General features: G+C 41.8%; 1 protein-coding gene across 1 annotated transcript; it reads right to left on the bottom strand.

Moving 5' to 3' along the window:
- Positions 1-4,429: 4,429 nt before the first annotated feature.
- Positions 4,430-6,066, bottom strand: LOC126492360 (C-C motif chemokine 12-like). The gene is made up of 3 exons (XM_050128738.1): positions 5,887-6,066; positions 5,126-5,240; positions 4,430-4,725 (listed from the first exon to the last, which is right to left on the bottom strand). Exons 1-3 carry the CDS (start codon positions 5,960-5,962, stop codon positions 4,620-4,622), a joined length of 297 nt encoding a protein of 98 aa, XP_049984695.1. The 5' UTR covers positions 5,963-6,066; the 3' UTR covers positions 4,430-4,619.
- Positions 6,067-14,483: the final 8,417 nt, after the last annotated feature.

Consider the following 14,483-nt stretch of genomic DNA (forward strand, 5'->3'; position numbering starts at 1 on the left):
GTTGTGAGTTTTGGTTCTGTTTTTGTTTTTGCATTGACAGGGAAATGGCAGTGATGAAAGGTGAATGTTGACAAATGAACACACTCAATGCTCTAGAAAAAAAAACATGAGCAGAATGTGTTGAAATATACAAAGGACATCCAAACAAAGAGCATTTTAATAACCTATTCGGGTTAAATTAGTGGACCATGAGTAGACATCAAGTAGATATATCAAGGGATATCCAAGAGTAGACAGAATTCATCCACATCCATCCAATTTTTACTTTAAGTTATGTAGTTTCAACTTTTGAGCAGTAGATAGACTTATATCTATGACTCATTTAATTTTTGTAAAAAATTGTATCTAAGTTTATTATCTTTTTTGAAGTTCTTATATTCATTACAGGACTAATTCATAAAAATACTATCCTTTATTTCTTGAATTGTCTCTGCTACTTTTCCTTCTTTTTTGTAATTATAAGCATTTCTTCATAAAATTTACCTGTCATTTTGTCTTTTTTTCATTCTCCTCCTTTTCTCTCCCCTCCCTTCCTACCTTCTCCCATCATCCCCATGCTGCCAATTTATTCAGGCTATCTTGTCTTTTTCTACTTCCTATGTACATTAAATCCATGTATGCCTCTCTTACAGTTCTCTTTGCTGCCTGGGTTGTCTGGGATTGTGAACTGTAGGCTGTTTTTTTTTTCTTTATGTCTAAAAGCCACTTTTGAGTGAGTATATATGATGTTTGTTATTCTGGGTCTGGGTTACCTCACTCAATATGATGTTTTCTAGATCCATCCATTTGCCTGCAAATTTCAAGATCTCATTATCTTTTTCCACTGTGTAGTACTCCATTGTGTAAATGTACCACATTTTTCTTATCCATTCATCAGTCGAGGGACATTTAGGTTGTTTCCGGGTTCTGGCTATGACAAACAATGCTGCTATGAACATAGTTGAGCACATGTCCTGGTGGTATAATTGAGCATCCTTTGGGTATATACCCAAAACTGGTATTGCTGAGTCTTAACGTAGGTTGTTTCCTAATTTTCTGAGAAATCGCCTTACTGAAATCTAAAGCAGGTGAACCAGTTTGCACTCCCACCAGCAAAGAAGGACTGTTCCTTTTACCCCACATCATCTCCAACATAAGCTGTCATCAGTGTTTTTTATCTTGGCCATTTTCGCAGGTAGAGATGAAATCTCAGAGTTGTTTTGATTTGCACTTCTCTGATGGCTAAGGATGTTGAGCATTTCCATGAGCCTGGTGATGACCAGGACTAAGTGGCAGGGAGGGCACGTCTGGCCCATACTTTTCTGTGTTATATTATGTGACTTCTGATAGGTCGGGAAGAGGAAACAGATGACAGAATTGACTCTTCTTACTTATGACCTCAGCACAGCATGCCTCTGCCTTTGGGGATCTTCCTGGCCTCAGAGAGTAAATTTGCAAGTTTTCTTTCTGCTTTTAAACGTTGGAACCAGTTGTGAAGCAGGGGCATCATTCACAGCTTCAGTGCTCAATAGAATTCATTGGTATAATCTGCTGGGAGATGCTGTGCTTTCATCATGGGAAGGCTACTATTTACGCAATTTATGTAATGGATAAAGACATATCTTGATTATTCCCATTTCTATATGCAAGTTTTGGCAGAGTATGTATTTCAAGAAACTGAATGGCTTTTTCTATGCCTTCTAGTTCTGAACCAAGAGTTCTTAATAAATCTATTATTCTCCCTGATCCTGTCTTGTCTAGGGCAGTGGTAGAGATAGCCCTTCTAGAATTTTTAACAATAGTAATTGGTGTCTTTGGTTATTTCATGTGGCTGTCCTAGATGAAGTCTTTTCAAAGACTCAACTTTGGACTCATTGATTTTTCTCTATTATTTATCTATGCTCTTGCTTTTCTTTTATTTTTCTGCCTGGTTTAGGTTTATGGTGCACACAGTCATGCACAAACACACATGCCACACATAAATACATGACTGGAGGAGAAAGAACACTAAGGAGAGGATTCCTTCCCTTTAAAAGGATGCTCATGAATTCTCAGGTGTTAGGGCTCAGGACAAAGTTTACCTCTATTAGTTTCTCTTCCTGTGAATGGAGATGCAGATGGTGCTACCATAGCTGGTTCTTTATGTAAGAGCTGGAGGATCTGAACTCAGGTTCTCATGGTGGACCAAGCATCTTACCCACTAATTTTTCTTTCTCCTGACCATTCTGAAACCTCCCTATGATACCTGGCAGAAACACTCGAGGAGGATGGGTTTATTTTGGCTCACAGTTCCAGAGAGCACAGTACATCATGGATTTTGGATGGCACTGTGATCAGAAGAGCATGGTTTAGAGTCTTAGGAACGTGGGACTGGATATGCTTCAGCAGCAGACAGAAAAAAGGTGGGTCATTGCCTCCCAATGACCTACTCCATCTCACTCACCTCTAGTTTTTATTCCCTCCATAAAGGTTGCACCATCACCCTCAAATATGCCACTGGCTAGGGAACAAGTGTTCAACACTTGAGCCGAGAAGGGACATTTCTCAGCATGCCATAACAAATATATCAGTCTAGTTCTACTATTAAAACATAATTACCTTAGACATAATGACTTATAAGAGGAGACTGATTGCTCAGTTTTTGGATTTGTTGATGTTGAAGATCAAGGTACCAACAAGGTTGACGTCAGGTGCTTCCTGCTCTGTATTGACTCTGCACACCTTCTGTGTGTTCTCCCACAGTGAGAAAGCAAAACAATTCCCCAAACCTCTCTTATTAACATTGATGCCACTTACAAAGAAGGCAGACACTTCCTGACTACATCATCTGCCGAAGCCCCCACTCCCCCTTGAACCTCACCACAATGAATGTTGTGGTTTGTATATGGCTCTCTTCAGGGGATAAGTGCTGGAAGCTTGGTCTCTAGGATGGTGGGGTGAGATGGTGAGGGAGCCTATAAGTATTGGGGCTGAGTTTGAGGAAACTTTGGCGTTGGGATCTTTACCCTTGTGAATAGATTGATGCTAGGAGTGGTTTGTAGGTATAGTGATGAATCATTGTGGTTGTTCTGTGTGCCTTGCCCCATTGGCACACAACATATTTCCATTCTGACTCTGATGTGCTTGAATGTATCCAGGTGACAATACTAGTGTTCATGCTATGTTGTTTGGGCCTTCTCTTTTGACTTGTAAAGGGAGGAGCCTTACTCTCTTCAAAGAGCATACACATTCAACACAAATAGCTAGGGCTATATTCCAGTATGAATCTCGAAGGAGCACAGACATTCAGACCACAACACTACCACATTAATTCTGAGTCTAAGAACGGCCAGCCCCTTACACACCTGCTGTGTGAGGCTATAAGGGATGAGTTCATTTTTAGGGTTCTTTGTTTCCCTTCTACAGCATTCCACACAGCATTGCTCTCTGCTGGCACCCAACTTAGACTGTTGAGGTTTTCCTGTGCCATTACACTGGCTGCTCCTAGGCCCTTCCTTCCTCATGGCATCCTGTGCTCAGACCTGACAACTCTTCTTTTACTGCCTTTCAGTGTGTCCTTGTCCTTACACTGTGAGACCACTTACTGAGTTCATACTGGTTTCCCATCCTGCAGTTCAAGAGTCCCTGCAATATGGCTACAACCTTTTATTTCTAATGCCTACCACCAATTCCTCCAGTTTTGGGGCATGCAGCTGGCTAGATTCCTTTCTCTAACTCAGTACCCTCCCCTCTTTCCTGGGGAACTCAGAAGGACACTGTGCATTTGTGGTCTATCATGCCTACAGCAGGTATGTTGGAGAGCCATCCTCAAATGAAATTCCCAATATATGTAGGACGTAGATGTTTTGTTTTCCTTGCTGTTTTTTGTCAGTCTTAATATGCCAACTCTGGGCTTCAGAATTTATTACATGGCAAAGGTCTGAGAGAAAAGTCTCTAGACTGTTGCATGAGGTCATAAAGGGACTCTGCGAAAAGTTGGGTGTGGTGAGGAAAGAATAGGCTTAGAGAAGCTAATGAATGAGGGCAGCTGATGGGAGGGCTTGAACCAGAGGACTAGAGGGGACTGGCATGTCGTGCCACATTCTTCTAGAACCTTAGCTGAGTCTAGCCTAGCCACAAGACATTTCCTGCAGGGTGATCCTACACTCTGTTACCTTTTGCTGTGGGGTTTCACCTTCAGATTAACGTGACCCCAAATTGGAGTAAAGTATTTAAAAACACATATCTATTTTTTCTTTTAAAATGCCACGGCCATAAAATAACACTAAACACAGCAGTAGAAAGCACACCCACCATTCAAAGGAACACCAGTTTTCTAAGAATACAAAAGCTTGTATAATGTTGATGTACCATGTGTGGATTAAACAATCCTACAGGCAGGTGCAAGGGAGAACACTGACAAGCTGTCAATAATTTAACTGCATTCATATAAAAGTAAATACACAATATGTAGATTAAATTCAGTTTATTTTGCCAAAACATAACTTAAATATCGTTAAATATTATTTAAACAAGTCTATGTTTTAAATATTTAAAAGCGTATCTTTTTAAACGTCATAATAAATTACCATCACACTGCCCATGGGGAAAGGTTAGGGGAGAGTACAGAAGATTTCCCCGGGGATCTCAGACATGAAGGTTCAAGGATTCCGAGATTGAGACTTCTGATCCAAGTTCTTTATGGCCTTCACAACCCACTCCTCCTTGGGGTCAGCACAGATCTCCTTATTCAGTATGGTCCTGAAGCTGTTGGGAGAGGGTGTGGTGGGGTTAGGCAGAGTGCTCTCAGCAATCTGCTCAGGGCATGCATGGCCTATTGGTCCTCAGACCTCTTCTACTCATCCATAGATGGAGAGTCAGGAGAGAAGATTGATAATGGTGTAAGAAAGAAGACGCAGGAAGAAGCCCTGTTCTTGCTCTGCTAGATCAATCCTTCCAATTTTCTGGATAAATGAATTGGGTATAATCTCTTCAAACTGATTTATATTAATGGATTCTCCAATTGGCTTAGTTTATCTAGGTGAGGAAAAGACCAGGTGAGTAATATGTTCTATTTGCTTGACTCATGGCTATGAGTCCAGACTCCTCTCTCCCTTTCTCCTCAGATAGGAAACTAGCCCGTGGTGCTGGGGCGTGGCCTACTTACATCACAGCTTCCCAGGGACACTTGGTGCTGGTGATTCTTCTGTAGCTCTTCAGCCTCTTCATGGGGATATTCTTAGCCCTTTCAAAACAGCATGTGACTGGGATGTACACCGCATCTGAAAATAATTTTATAAAGAGAGAGTTAGGAAACACTGCAAGGTGCTCTCACAAGGGACGGAGAAGACTGGGTTGTCCCTAAGAGTCATGGCTCCTGAGTTCTATATCTAGCGCCCAATCACAGAATATTACTGAATAAGTCCTGGCTATTGACTGTGTATGGAAAAAAAAAGCCTCATCATTTTCTGACACAGGAAAGTTAGTTGTAAGAACTTACTGTCCATCCCCTTGCTGCTGATGACTTAGAGTCAACCTATTTTTAAGCTGAGAAGCTTCTCCACTATCTACACATGCCTACTGTTCTGGAACCCACTCTGGACTAAGACTCCAAAATTCTTCTTTAATGCATCATTCCTGTCACTCCTCTATTGCTTGAGATGGCCTTCTCACCTACAAGGCCACTTTGGGCCACCTCTCCAAACAAGGCTAGGGCAGTATCCTTAGTGGTTGCCTATGGCATCTTGTCCCATAGCTGGGTTCGGAGACATCACAGGGCCTGGCCTCCGTAGTCTGGATACTTAGTTCTAGCTCTCTGGCTAGTCACAACGGCTCTTTCTAATTTCTCCTGCACTCCCCGTCTCTCCAACAGCAGACCTGCCAGGAGTCCTGAGATGTGCTGAGAGACTGGGAAAGGAAAAGCCTCACCTGGCCCAGCCCACACTTGTGGGCTGATGGTGCCAACTATGAGCAGCAGGCACAGAAGCGCTGTGGAGATCTTCATGTTGAGGTCAAAGGCTTTGGAAGGAAAGCTGGAGGCTTCAGGAGGTAGCACCACTGTCTCTGCTCCCCTGGAGGCCACATCTGTCTTTTATATGGAGCAGGGAACTTGCTAGGATCCGACTGAAGGAAGAAGTAAGATCCTCCAGGCTGTGCTGAGTAGGCACCAGATCCTGGGGTGATTTCCTCACAGCCGGAAGGAAGTTGTGCGGTTTCTGTCTCCTGCCTGCTTAGACTGTGAAACTGAGGTGGAAAGGTATACAGCTGAGCCCAGCAACACAGAGGAAATGATGTCACGGGACAAAGGGCTTCTCATTTCTTTGAAGTGGAAAAACATCTGTATGAAAGAAAAAAATTAGGAACTAGAAGTCATAGAGGAGTAAAGAGAGGCCGGGTTCTGCAGGTGGCTGGAGATAGGCTAAGTCTTTGGCTTTGGCCTTTATTACACCAGGTACTGCAACCCTAAAGCAGATGGGCTCTTGAGAAACAATCCTGGAGGAATGACAGGATACAGAGTTTGCAAATTTCTACCTTTTCCTAGTTCTTTCTTCCTTCCTTTTGTTACCACATGTTATACATGTTAGACCTAGCCTTGCATGTGCTCCTTTCCTTTCTTTGTTCCTTTGTTTTTCCTCCCTTCCTCCTTCCCTCTTTCTTTCTTTCTTTCTTTCTTTCTTTCTTTCTTTCTTTCTTTCCTTCTTTCTCTTTTGAGATAGGGTTAACTTAGTTGCCCAACAAGTCTTGAACTAATTGTGTAAAACAGGCTGGCCTTGGATTTGGTATCAACTGTCTTCATCTTCCAAACATCTGGGTTAATAGAATTACATCAGTATGCTTGGCTCAATGTCTGAAAGTCTCAAAGTCCTAGAGATACTCAGTCTGTAGTTGGTATGATTTTGAGTAGGTGGGATCCTGCAATGGAGGGGCAATGTTATAATGGGTGTGATCCTACAATAAGTGGATCCCACAGTGGGGGTTCCTATGATGTGTAGGATCTTTCACTGAGGGATTCTGCAGTGAAGGAAGACTGTGTAGTAGGTGAGACCCTGCAGTGGCTTGGTTGCAGTTGCTTCTGCAGCATGTGGACCCTTACAGTGGAAAAGATCTTGTAGTGAGCATGAAATTCCACAGTGAGTGGGATCCTGCAGTGAGGTAGATCCTGTAGTAAAAGGATTCTATGGTATGTGGAACCTTTCAGTGAACACGAGATCCTGCACTGTGGGAATCCTGCAGTGGATATCCTGCAATGGATGATATAATTCAGTGGGTGAGATCATGTGGCAGGAGGGGGTTGATCTTATAGGGAAGAGATCTTTAGTGGAGGTATCCCTCCACTGGGGGGATCCTTCAAGGGAGGGAAATCTGCAGTGGAGTTGATCCTGAAGTCGGTGAAATCATTTGGAGAAGCCCATGAGTTCATGAAGATTCTGGAAGTTTGGGTCTGTTTGCTAATGACTTTCCAAAGCCCGTCATGACACACAGTGGGTGAGAGGTCATAGGAAGATGTGGAGGGAAACCAGGTTGCAAATTGCTGACCTCACCTGTCTCTTACCACTCCAGCATCACCACCATTGAGTCTTAGATTACAGCACTTCCAGGCTGGCTCCTTTCACTAAGCAATATGGCATGTAAAGTTCCTCTATGCACTTTCTAGTTTAATAGCTCACTCTCTACTTTTTAAAAAATTAATTACTATTTTTCATGAACATATATGTATTTATCATTCTTAACTATAAAGTGTGTAGTTCACATGAATTTGCAATCAGTCTCCATGACTCTTTCTGTTTTGTGATGAGCATTCTATGTTTAATAAACCATCCCCATCCCCACCTGCTCCCTGACCCTGCAGAGCCACCTGATCTCACCCATTGTGTCGTCCCCCCACAGTAGCCACTGACACTGTTCCCTTCCGTGATTTCAACTCCTCCACCTCATGTAAGCAAATGCACAATGCATTTAAACCTTCTTCAACTGCCTTATTCCACTTAGCAGTATGGCCTCAGGAGACTTCTATGTTGTTGGCGCATACCACAGTTTCTCTCTTTCTTCCAGGCCTTGTGAGATTCCACACTAGATTTGGCAGTGTGCTTATCCATCTATGAACGTCGAGCTAGTTTTTCGTGCTTTAGTTGCAAATAAACCCTTTGATTTGCATGGGTTGGCAAGTGTCTCACCAATACCCACTTTAGATTTGAGTAACTATCCAGAAGTGGAATTGCTGGAGGCTACGGTAATCATGTCTTTGTTTATTTTAGGAACTCGGCCCACAGAGCTGTCCTATTTGACATGCTCAGCAGCCACACACAAAGCTCCATTCCCGCCACATCCTCGAGACCCTTGTTACAATCTTCTCTAGTAGACATCTTAGTAGATGGGAAGCAGTCACTCATCACAACGTTTGTCTCTAGTGCTCTAATGTTTACTGGCGATGGACATGTTTTCATGGACTTATCAGCTGTGTGCATGCTCTCTTTGCAGGAATGTTTTGCCCGTGTTTGAGTCAAGTCATTCATTTTTGTTGTTGAGCTGCAGATGTTCTCTGTTCTGGATACGAATTCGTTATGATTTCAAGTACTTCTTCCCTTTCTCTGGACTGCCCTTTCACTTTGCAGATGCTGTCTTTTAAAACCTTTTAGTTACCACAAAGTCTAAGTTGTGCAGCGTTGTTTCGTTGTTTGTTTTGCCACCTGTGAGTTGGGAGCCACGCGCAGAAAGTCACTCTTAATACCAGCGTCATCACCATGCTATCTTCTCAGAGTTTTATTGTTTTTTTGATCTCAGACTAGGTCTTTGATACATTGTGAGTTAAGTTTTCAATGCGGTGCTTGGAAAAGACCCAAGTTCATTCTTCTGCGTGAGAATATCCAGTTTTCCCAGAATCATTTCCTGGGAAAGCAATCGAATACTCTTGACAGTCTTCTTAAAAATTATTGGACCACATGTGGTAGGATTTATTTCAGGGATCTCTGTTCTGTTTCACTACACTGTCAACACCACACTGTTTTGGTTACTGTGAATTAGTAGCAGATTTTGGAATTCAAGGTTATAGGGACTTTTTAGGGTTTGTTGATATTCTAAGTGAATTTTAGGATGTACATCTCTGCTTCTACTAAACATGACACTAGGATTTGGACAGGGATTCGAGTCTGTAGGTTGCTGTAGTATTTGCATCTTAAGTGAATCTATGAGTAAGCTTTCTTTCCCTTACATCCTCTTTATTTTATTTTAGCAATGTTTTCTAACTTCATTGTACAGTCATTGTGCCTTCTTGCTTCAATCTTAGTTTTCTCTCCTTTTTTTTTTTGAGGCTATTGTGAATGTAACTGTTTTCAAAATTCCCCTTCCAAACCACTCACTAGTACTGTAAAGAAGGCTTGGTGATGTCTGTGTGCTGCCTTTGGGTCTTACACACTATTGTTTTTATTGTCCAATTCTAATCTTTCTGCAGTGACTTTTAAGAAGAATTCTTGACATATTTTTCATTTAAGTCTTTTTTTTTCAGATATATGTTCTGCAAATAATTTCCTCTAATCTGTGCCTGATCACTTGCTCAACAGCATCTTCTATAGAGTGGAAGTTTTGGTTTTCTTGAAATCTAATCTGTCAGTTATTTTACTTGTGTGTGCTTTTGATGCTGTATCTATAAAGTTCATGTCAAATCCAAGTCACTTATTTTCTCCCATCCTATCTTCTAGAGGTTATCTCTCTGCCGTTTAAGAATTGCATACCTGCATATAATTTGTTTTGGTCAAATCCACCTGCCCTTCTCCCCCTTTCAATCACACTGCCCCACCCCCACCCCCACTGTCTTTTCCCAGTTTTGGGCGTTCCCTGTCTTCTAAAACCCACGGAGTCCACAAAGTGCTGTAGGGTTTGAATTTTAAGTTGTAGAAGGGCTTACTTCTCTGAGTCATTTCACATCAATTTCTGTGAGAAGCACGAGGTCTACGTCTGGACCCACTTTCTTCTTGTGTGTCCGCTCAGTCGTTAGAGATACATTTGCTGAAATTTTTCCTCTAAATTGCCTCTGTTGGTTTTCAAAGGTAGTTTGGGTGGATCTATTTCTGTCCCATTGATTTATTTTCTTCCATGTCATCACTCTCACGACATCTTGATGACTATGGCTGTGTGATAAGTCTCGAAGTCCAGTAATGTGAGTCCTCTGACTTTCTTCTCCATCACTGTGCTAACTGGTCTGGGTATTTTGCCTCTCTGTGTAAACTTTAGAACCGGTTTGTCAATATCCATCAGAGAACTAGATGGGATTTTGATTGAAATTGTGTTGTATGAAAAGGTCACCCGGGGAAGAGCTTAGAGGCTGACAGTATTGAGTCTCCCCCTGTGAACACAGAGATCTCGCCATCGGCTGAGTTTTTTCTCCTTTCACAGAGGTGTGTAGCTATTCTCATGTATATCACATGTCTCTCCGATGGTTAAGTACTGTGTACATAGTTTTAGTGGTATTGTAAATGATATGGTGTCATTAATTTCCTATCCATTACTGATATAATGGAAGGCTATTGAATGTTATACCTTTCTATGATCACAAATTAATTGTGAGAGTGTTGTTTTATACTTATTGTTGATCCTTTGTAATTTTCTGTAAAAGGCAATCATGTTTTTCTTGAACACAGCTGAATTTCTTTGTTTTCTTGTCTGTGTTAATGAGTCAGCCAGGACTTCCAGTGCTGTGGCACTGAGACGGAGAGGGAGCGTCCCTGCTCTGCAAGTTTCCAACCTAAGAGAAACTTACCAGCAGTGAGTGTGGAGTCCGCTGCACGTCTTTGTGGATGTTTACTAGATTGAGAAGCTCCCCATTGTCCCCAGTGTGTTGGGAAATGACTTTGGCTGCACAACCCCAAATGGATATGTGCTTTTGTGTGTACTTTTCTTAAAAGCTTTTCAGTGTCTGATGATGATAACATTGTGTGATTTTTTTTGTCCTTCATCTAATTGATGTGATAGATTGCCACAATCATTTTTAACTTTAAAAAAAAAGATTTAGCTTTTGCGCATATGTGTGATTCGTGTGTGAGGCACATGCATGTCTGAGTGTACTCACTTGAGCAAGTAAGTGTGAAGGTTGAAAAGTGACTTCATATCCGCAATCACTTCTCCACCTTGTGTTCTGAGATAAGGTCTCTTCACTGAATCTGGAGTCCTCCACTTCAGCTGGCCATCAAGGACCCAGGATCCACCTGTCTTTGTTCTCTTCCTGAAGTGTTAGAGTTGAGGACCCAGAGCCTCAAGCCCACCTTCTTACGTGGGTGCTGGGGACCCCATCTCTGTTCCTCAAGCTTGGGCAGCGGCACATGTCCACTCACCTGTCTCCCTAGCCTTTCCTCCATGGAATAAATTAGACTTCATTGTGGCATTTCACTTTTAAATATGTTATTGGGTTCCGCCTTCGGACACTTTGCTGAGGCAGTCTGCATTTATGCTCATGGGTCTCGTGTGTGATCTCCTGGAGGCCCTGCGTTTCCTCTGCTGTGATTCGTCACCCGGCTTATGTTGGGAAGGATAGACAAGCGGCAGCATGGAGTCTTCCTGCCTGCAAGCCCTGAACAGCTGTCCATTCAGATCTCCCTGGGGATTTGCAAATGTTCTCTCTACTTTTGTGTTTTGAAACAAGGTGTTGAGCAATTATATGTTAATTAAATATCCTTTCCAACTCACTAGGCACCACCCATTTGAGAGATCTTGGTTCTTTCTGGGTTGGAGAACTGCTATTTACACAACTCTGACTGATATGGGGGGGGATGTCTGGTTATCTCTTTTTTTTTCTTTTTTGTTTGTTTGTTTATTTATTTATTTATTTATTTACTTATTTTGGATTTTCAAGACAGGGTTTCTCCGTAGCTTTTGGAGCCTGTCCTGGAACTAGCTCTTGTAGTCCAGGCTGGCCTCGAACTCACAGAGATCCGCCTGCCTCTGCCTCCCGAGTGCTGGGATTAAAGGTGTGCGCCACCACAGCCCGGCTTTTTTTTTTCTTTTGTGAGCATTGGTAGTATGTATTTTAAGAAACTGACTTTTTCACTTAGCTTCAAAATTTGGGCGAAGAGTTCCTTATACCATGTCCTTATTGTCTATAGTGTACAGAAGAGTGGTGGTGATGGCCCTGCTTGTGTTTTGGAGAGTAGTAACTTGTACCTTTAATTTCTTGTGGTTTTCCTAGCCGTAGATTTGTTGATTTTTGTTGTTGTTGTTCTTTTTAAGGATCAGGTTTTGGTTTCATTGATTTTTCTGTTCTCTGCTCTTGTTTTCCTTTGCTTCCTTGGGATCTCTATTTACTTTTCTATTTCTGTTTTCATTCGGTGGAAAATTAAGTTGTTCATTTTAGATGCTTCTTATTTTCTACTTTCTTTCAATATTTGCATTTCCTTCTAATGATTTTGCTCCATCTAACAAATTTTGCTACTTTGTGTTTTAGTTCTATTTTGTACAAAATATGTTCGACTTTCTCCTGAGATTTTTTTTGCTGAGTTGATGCGTTATTTAGAACTATGAAGTTTAATCTCCAAGTATTTGGAGAGTTTCCATCTTTCTTTTCTTGCCCTTTAGTTTAATTCTATCATGGCTGAGAAGCCTGTGTTATGCAGTTTCAATTCTTTTACACTTACCAAACACAGGTCATTTTGTAAATGTTTGCAGTCATGTTGAAAAGAATGTGTATTTTGTTTTCAGTTCTTACTTAATAGAACTTTCCACAAATGTCATTTAGAATCACATTAAACCCGGATGAGTAGTGACACTGTGCAGGTCACCTAGCCCCGCTGATTGTGCTCCCGGATCTGTGAGGTATTGTGGAGAGTGAACCGAAGTCTTCATCTGGCATATGCTTGGCCTCTGTCATTAGTTCTGGAAAATTCTCAGCTGCTCATGCTTTACGTGTTTTCCTTCTCCTTTTTCCTTCCTTCCCTTTGATAGCCTCACTTTGCATATGCGCTTTCAGCATTTGTCTTTCAGAGTTCTGGAATATCCCATTTTATTTCTTCTCTGCATCTCAGTTCTGGAACCTTCCATGGGCCCATCCCTCTGCTGACTGATTGATTCCTTGGCTCTGCCTGCTCTGCTGGAGAGACCCTGGATGACGTCATTATTTTCTGTCAGGGTGCTTTGATCCTTAGACCATCTGTCTGGTTCTTTATTAGTGTCTCCCCGTCCCTGCTGACATTTTCTTGTTTTTTTTTTTTTTTTTTTTTTTTTTTTTTTTTTTTTTTTTTTTTTTTTTTTTTTTTTTTTTTTTTTTTTTTTTTTTTTTTTTTTTGCAACTTTAGCCCTTACAGTGTTACCCATAATTATTTTTAGTTCTCAGTGCAACGAATACAGATTTTCTGCTATGTCTTTATTGAGGTCCCTGGTTTGCTTCCTCCCTCCCAAATCTGTGTATTTCTTGCATTTTTTATTTATTTGTGACACTTTGTCAAAATCAGGGACAGTGTACTGGGCTAAGTACACGGAAACTGAGGTAAGTCAGTCTTTAGGGTTTCAATTATGTAAAAATGAGACAGGGTTTCTCTGGAAAGTCTTTTTTGCATGACTATCTGGATATTGCTGCTCTTTCCGCAGTAACCTCTCTGGTGTTCTGGAGAGAATCCCTGTAGGTGTGGTGGCAAGGTATGATTAGGTCTTAGTCACCAACTGCTCTCAAACCAGGCCCTCAGCACTTGCCCTTTCTACTTCAAGGAGGCCTGATGATCCTCTGCCTGGGTGTTTCCCATTCCCTGTATAGATTAGGTTCTGGAAAAGCAACTTTCCTTTGGGACTAGTAGAAACACCAAACTCTGAGCATGTTTTTAAATATTTTATGTTGATTGAGAATTTTATGCATATATATGATGTGTTTTAATGAACTCTATCCCCCATGACCTTTCTCCCAGTCTCCTGTCTCTACCACATGATCTCCTCCCAATTTCATGTTTCTCTTCTTCTTCTTCTTCTTCTTCTTCTTCTTCTTCTTCTTCTTCTTCTTCTTCTTCTTCTTCTTCTTCTTCTTCTTCTTCTCCTCCTCCTCCTCCTCCTCCTCCTCCTCCTCCTCCTCCTCCTCCTCCTCCTCCTCCTCCTCCTCCTCCTCCTTCTCCTTCTCCTTCTCCTTCTTTCTTGAACCTATGGAGACCATTTAGTGCCATGAGTATAAGAATGGGTATAGGGTCTGCTACAGGAACATGAGTAGTCTCTCACAAGCTACATCCCCAAAGAAATCTGACTCTCCCACTCCTGGCAGCCCTCAGTTGCCAGCTGCTCCTCAGCTGGAGGTGGAACTTCCAGATCAACTTGGTCTTGTGTGTGCTGTCATTACCAATGCTAGCGGATATGTACCAATTCCCTCTTATATCTCTGTCGTCATCCACTGCCTTGGGCTGTTACCATTTTTCTAGCTCCTCTTCTACAAGGATCCCAGAACCTTGGGAATTGGGGGCATGATGAAGATGTCAAATTTAGGTGCTGAGCATCCCACAGTCTTCTTCTGTACACACTGACCATTTCTAAGTTTTTGGGTCAGCCATCATCTGCCACAAAGAGAA

This window comes from Alexandromys fortis, unplaced genomic scaffold, assembly GCF_014885135.2.
Source record: "Alexandromys fortis isolate MF-2015 unplaced genomic scaffold, M_Fortis_MF-2015_v1.1 scaffold_80, whole genome shotgun sequence".
NCBI classification, from domain to species: Eukaryota; Metazoa; Chordata; class Mammalia; order Rodentia; family Cricetidae; genus Alexandromys; species Alexandromys fortis.

Bases quoted from the DNA above. Each gene is read 5' to 3' on its own strand.
- LOC126492360 (XM_050128738.1), bottom strand. From the start codon at position 5,962: ATGAAGATCTCCACAGCGCTTCTGTGCCTGCTGCTCATAGTTGGCACC. The intron at 5,241-5,886 runs GTGAGGCTTTTC...AATTATTTTCAG, and splicing joins ACAAGTGTGGGCTGGGCCAG to ATGCGGTGTACATCCCAGTC. The intron at 4,726-5,125 runs GTAAGTAGGCCA...CTCTCCCAACAG, and splicing joins TGTCCCTGGGAAGCTGTGAT to CTTCAGGACCATACTGAATA.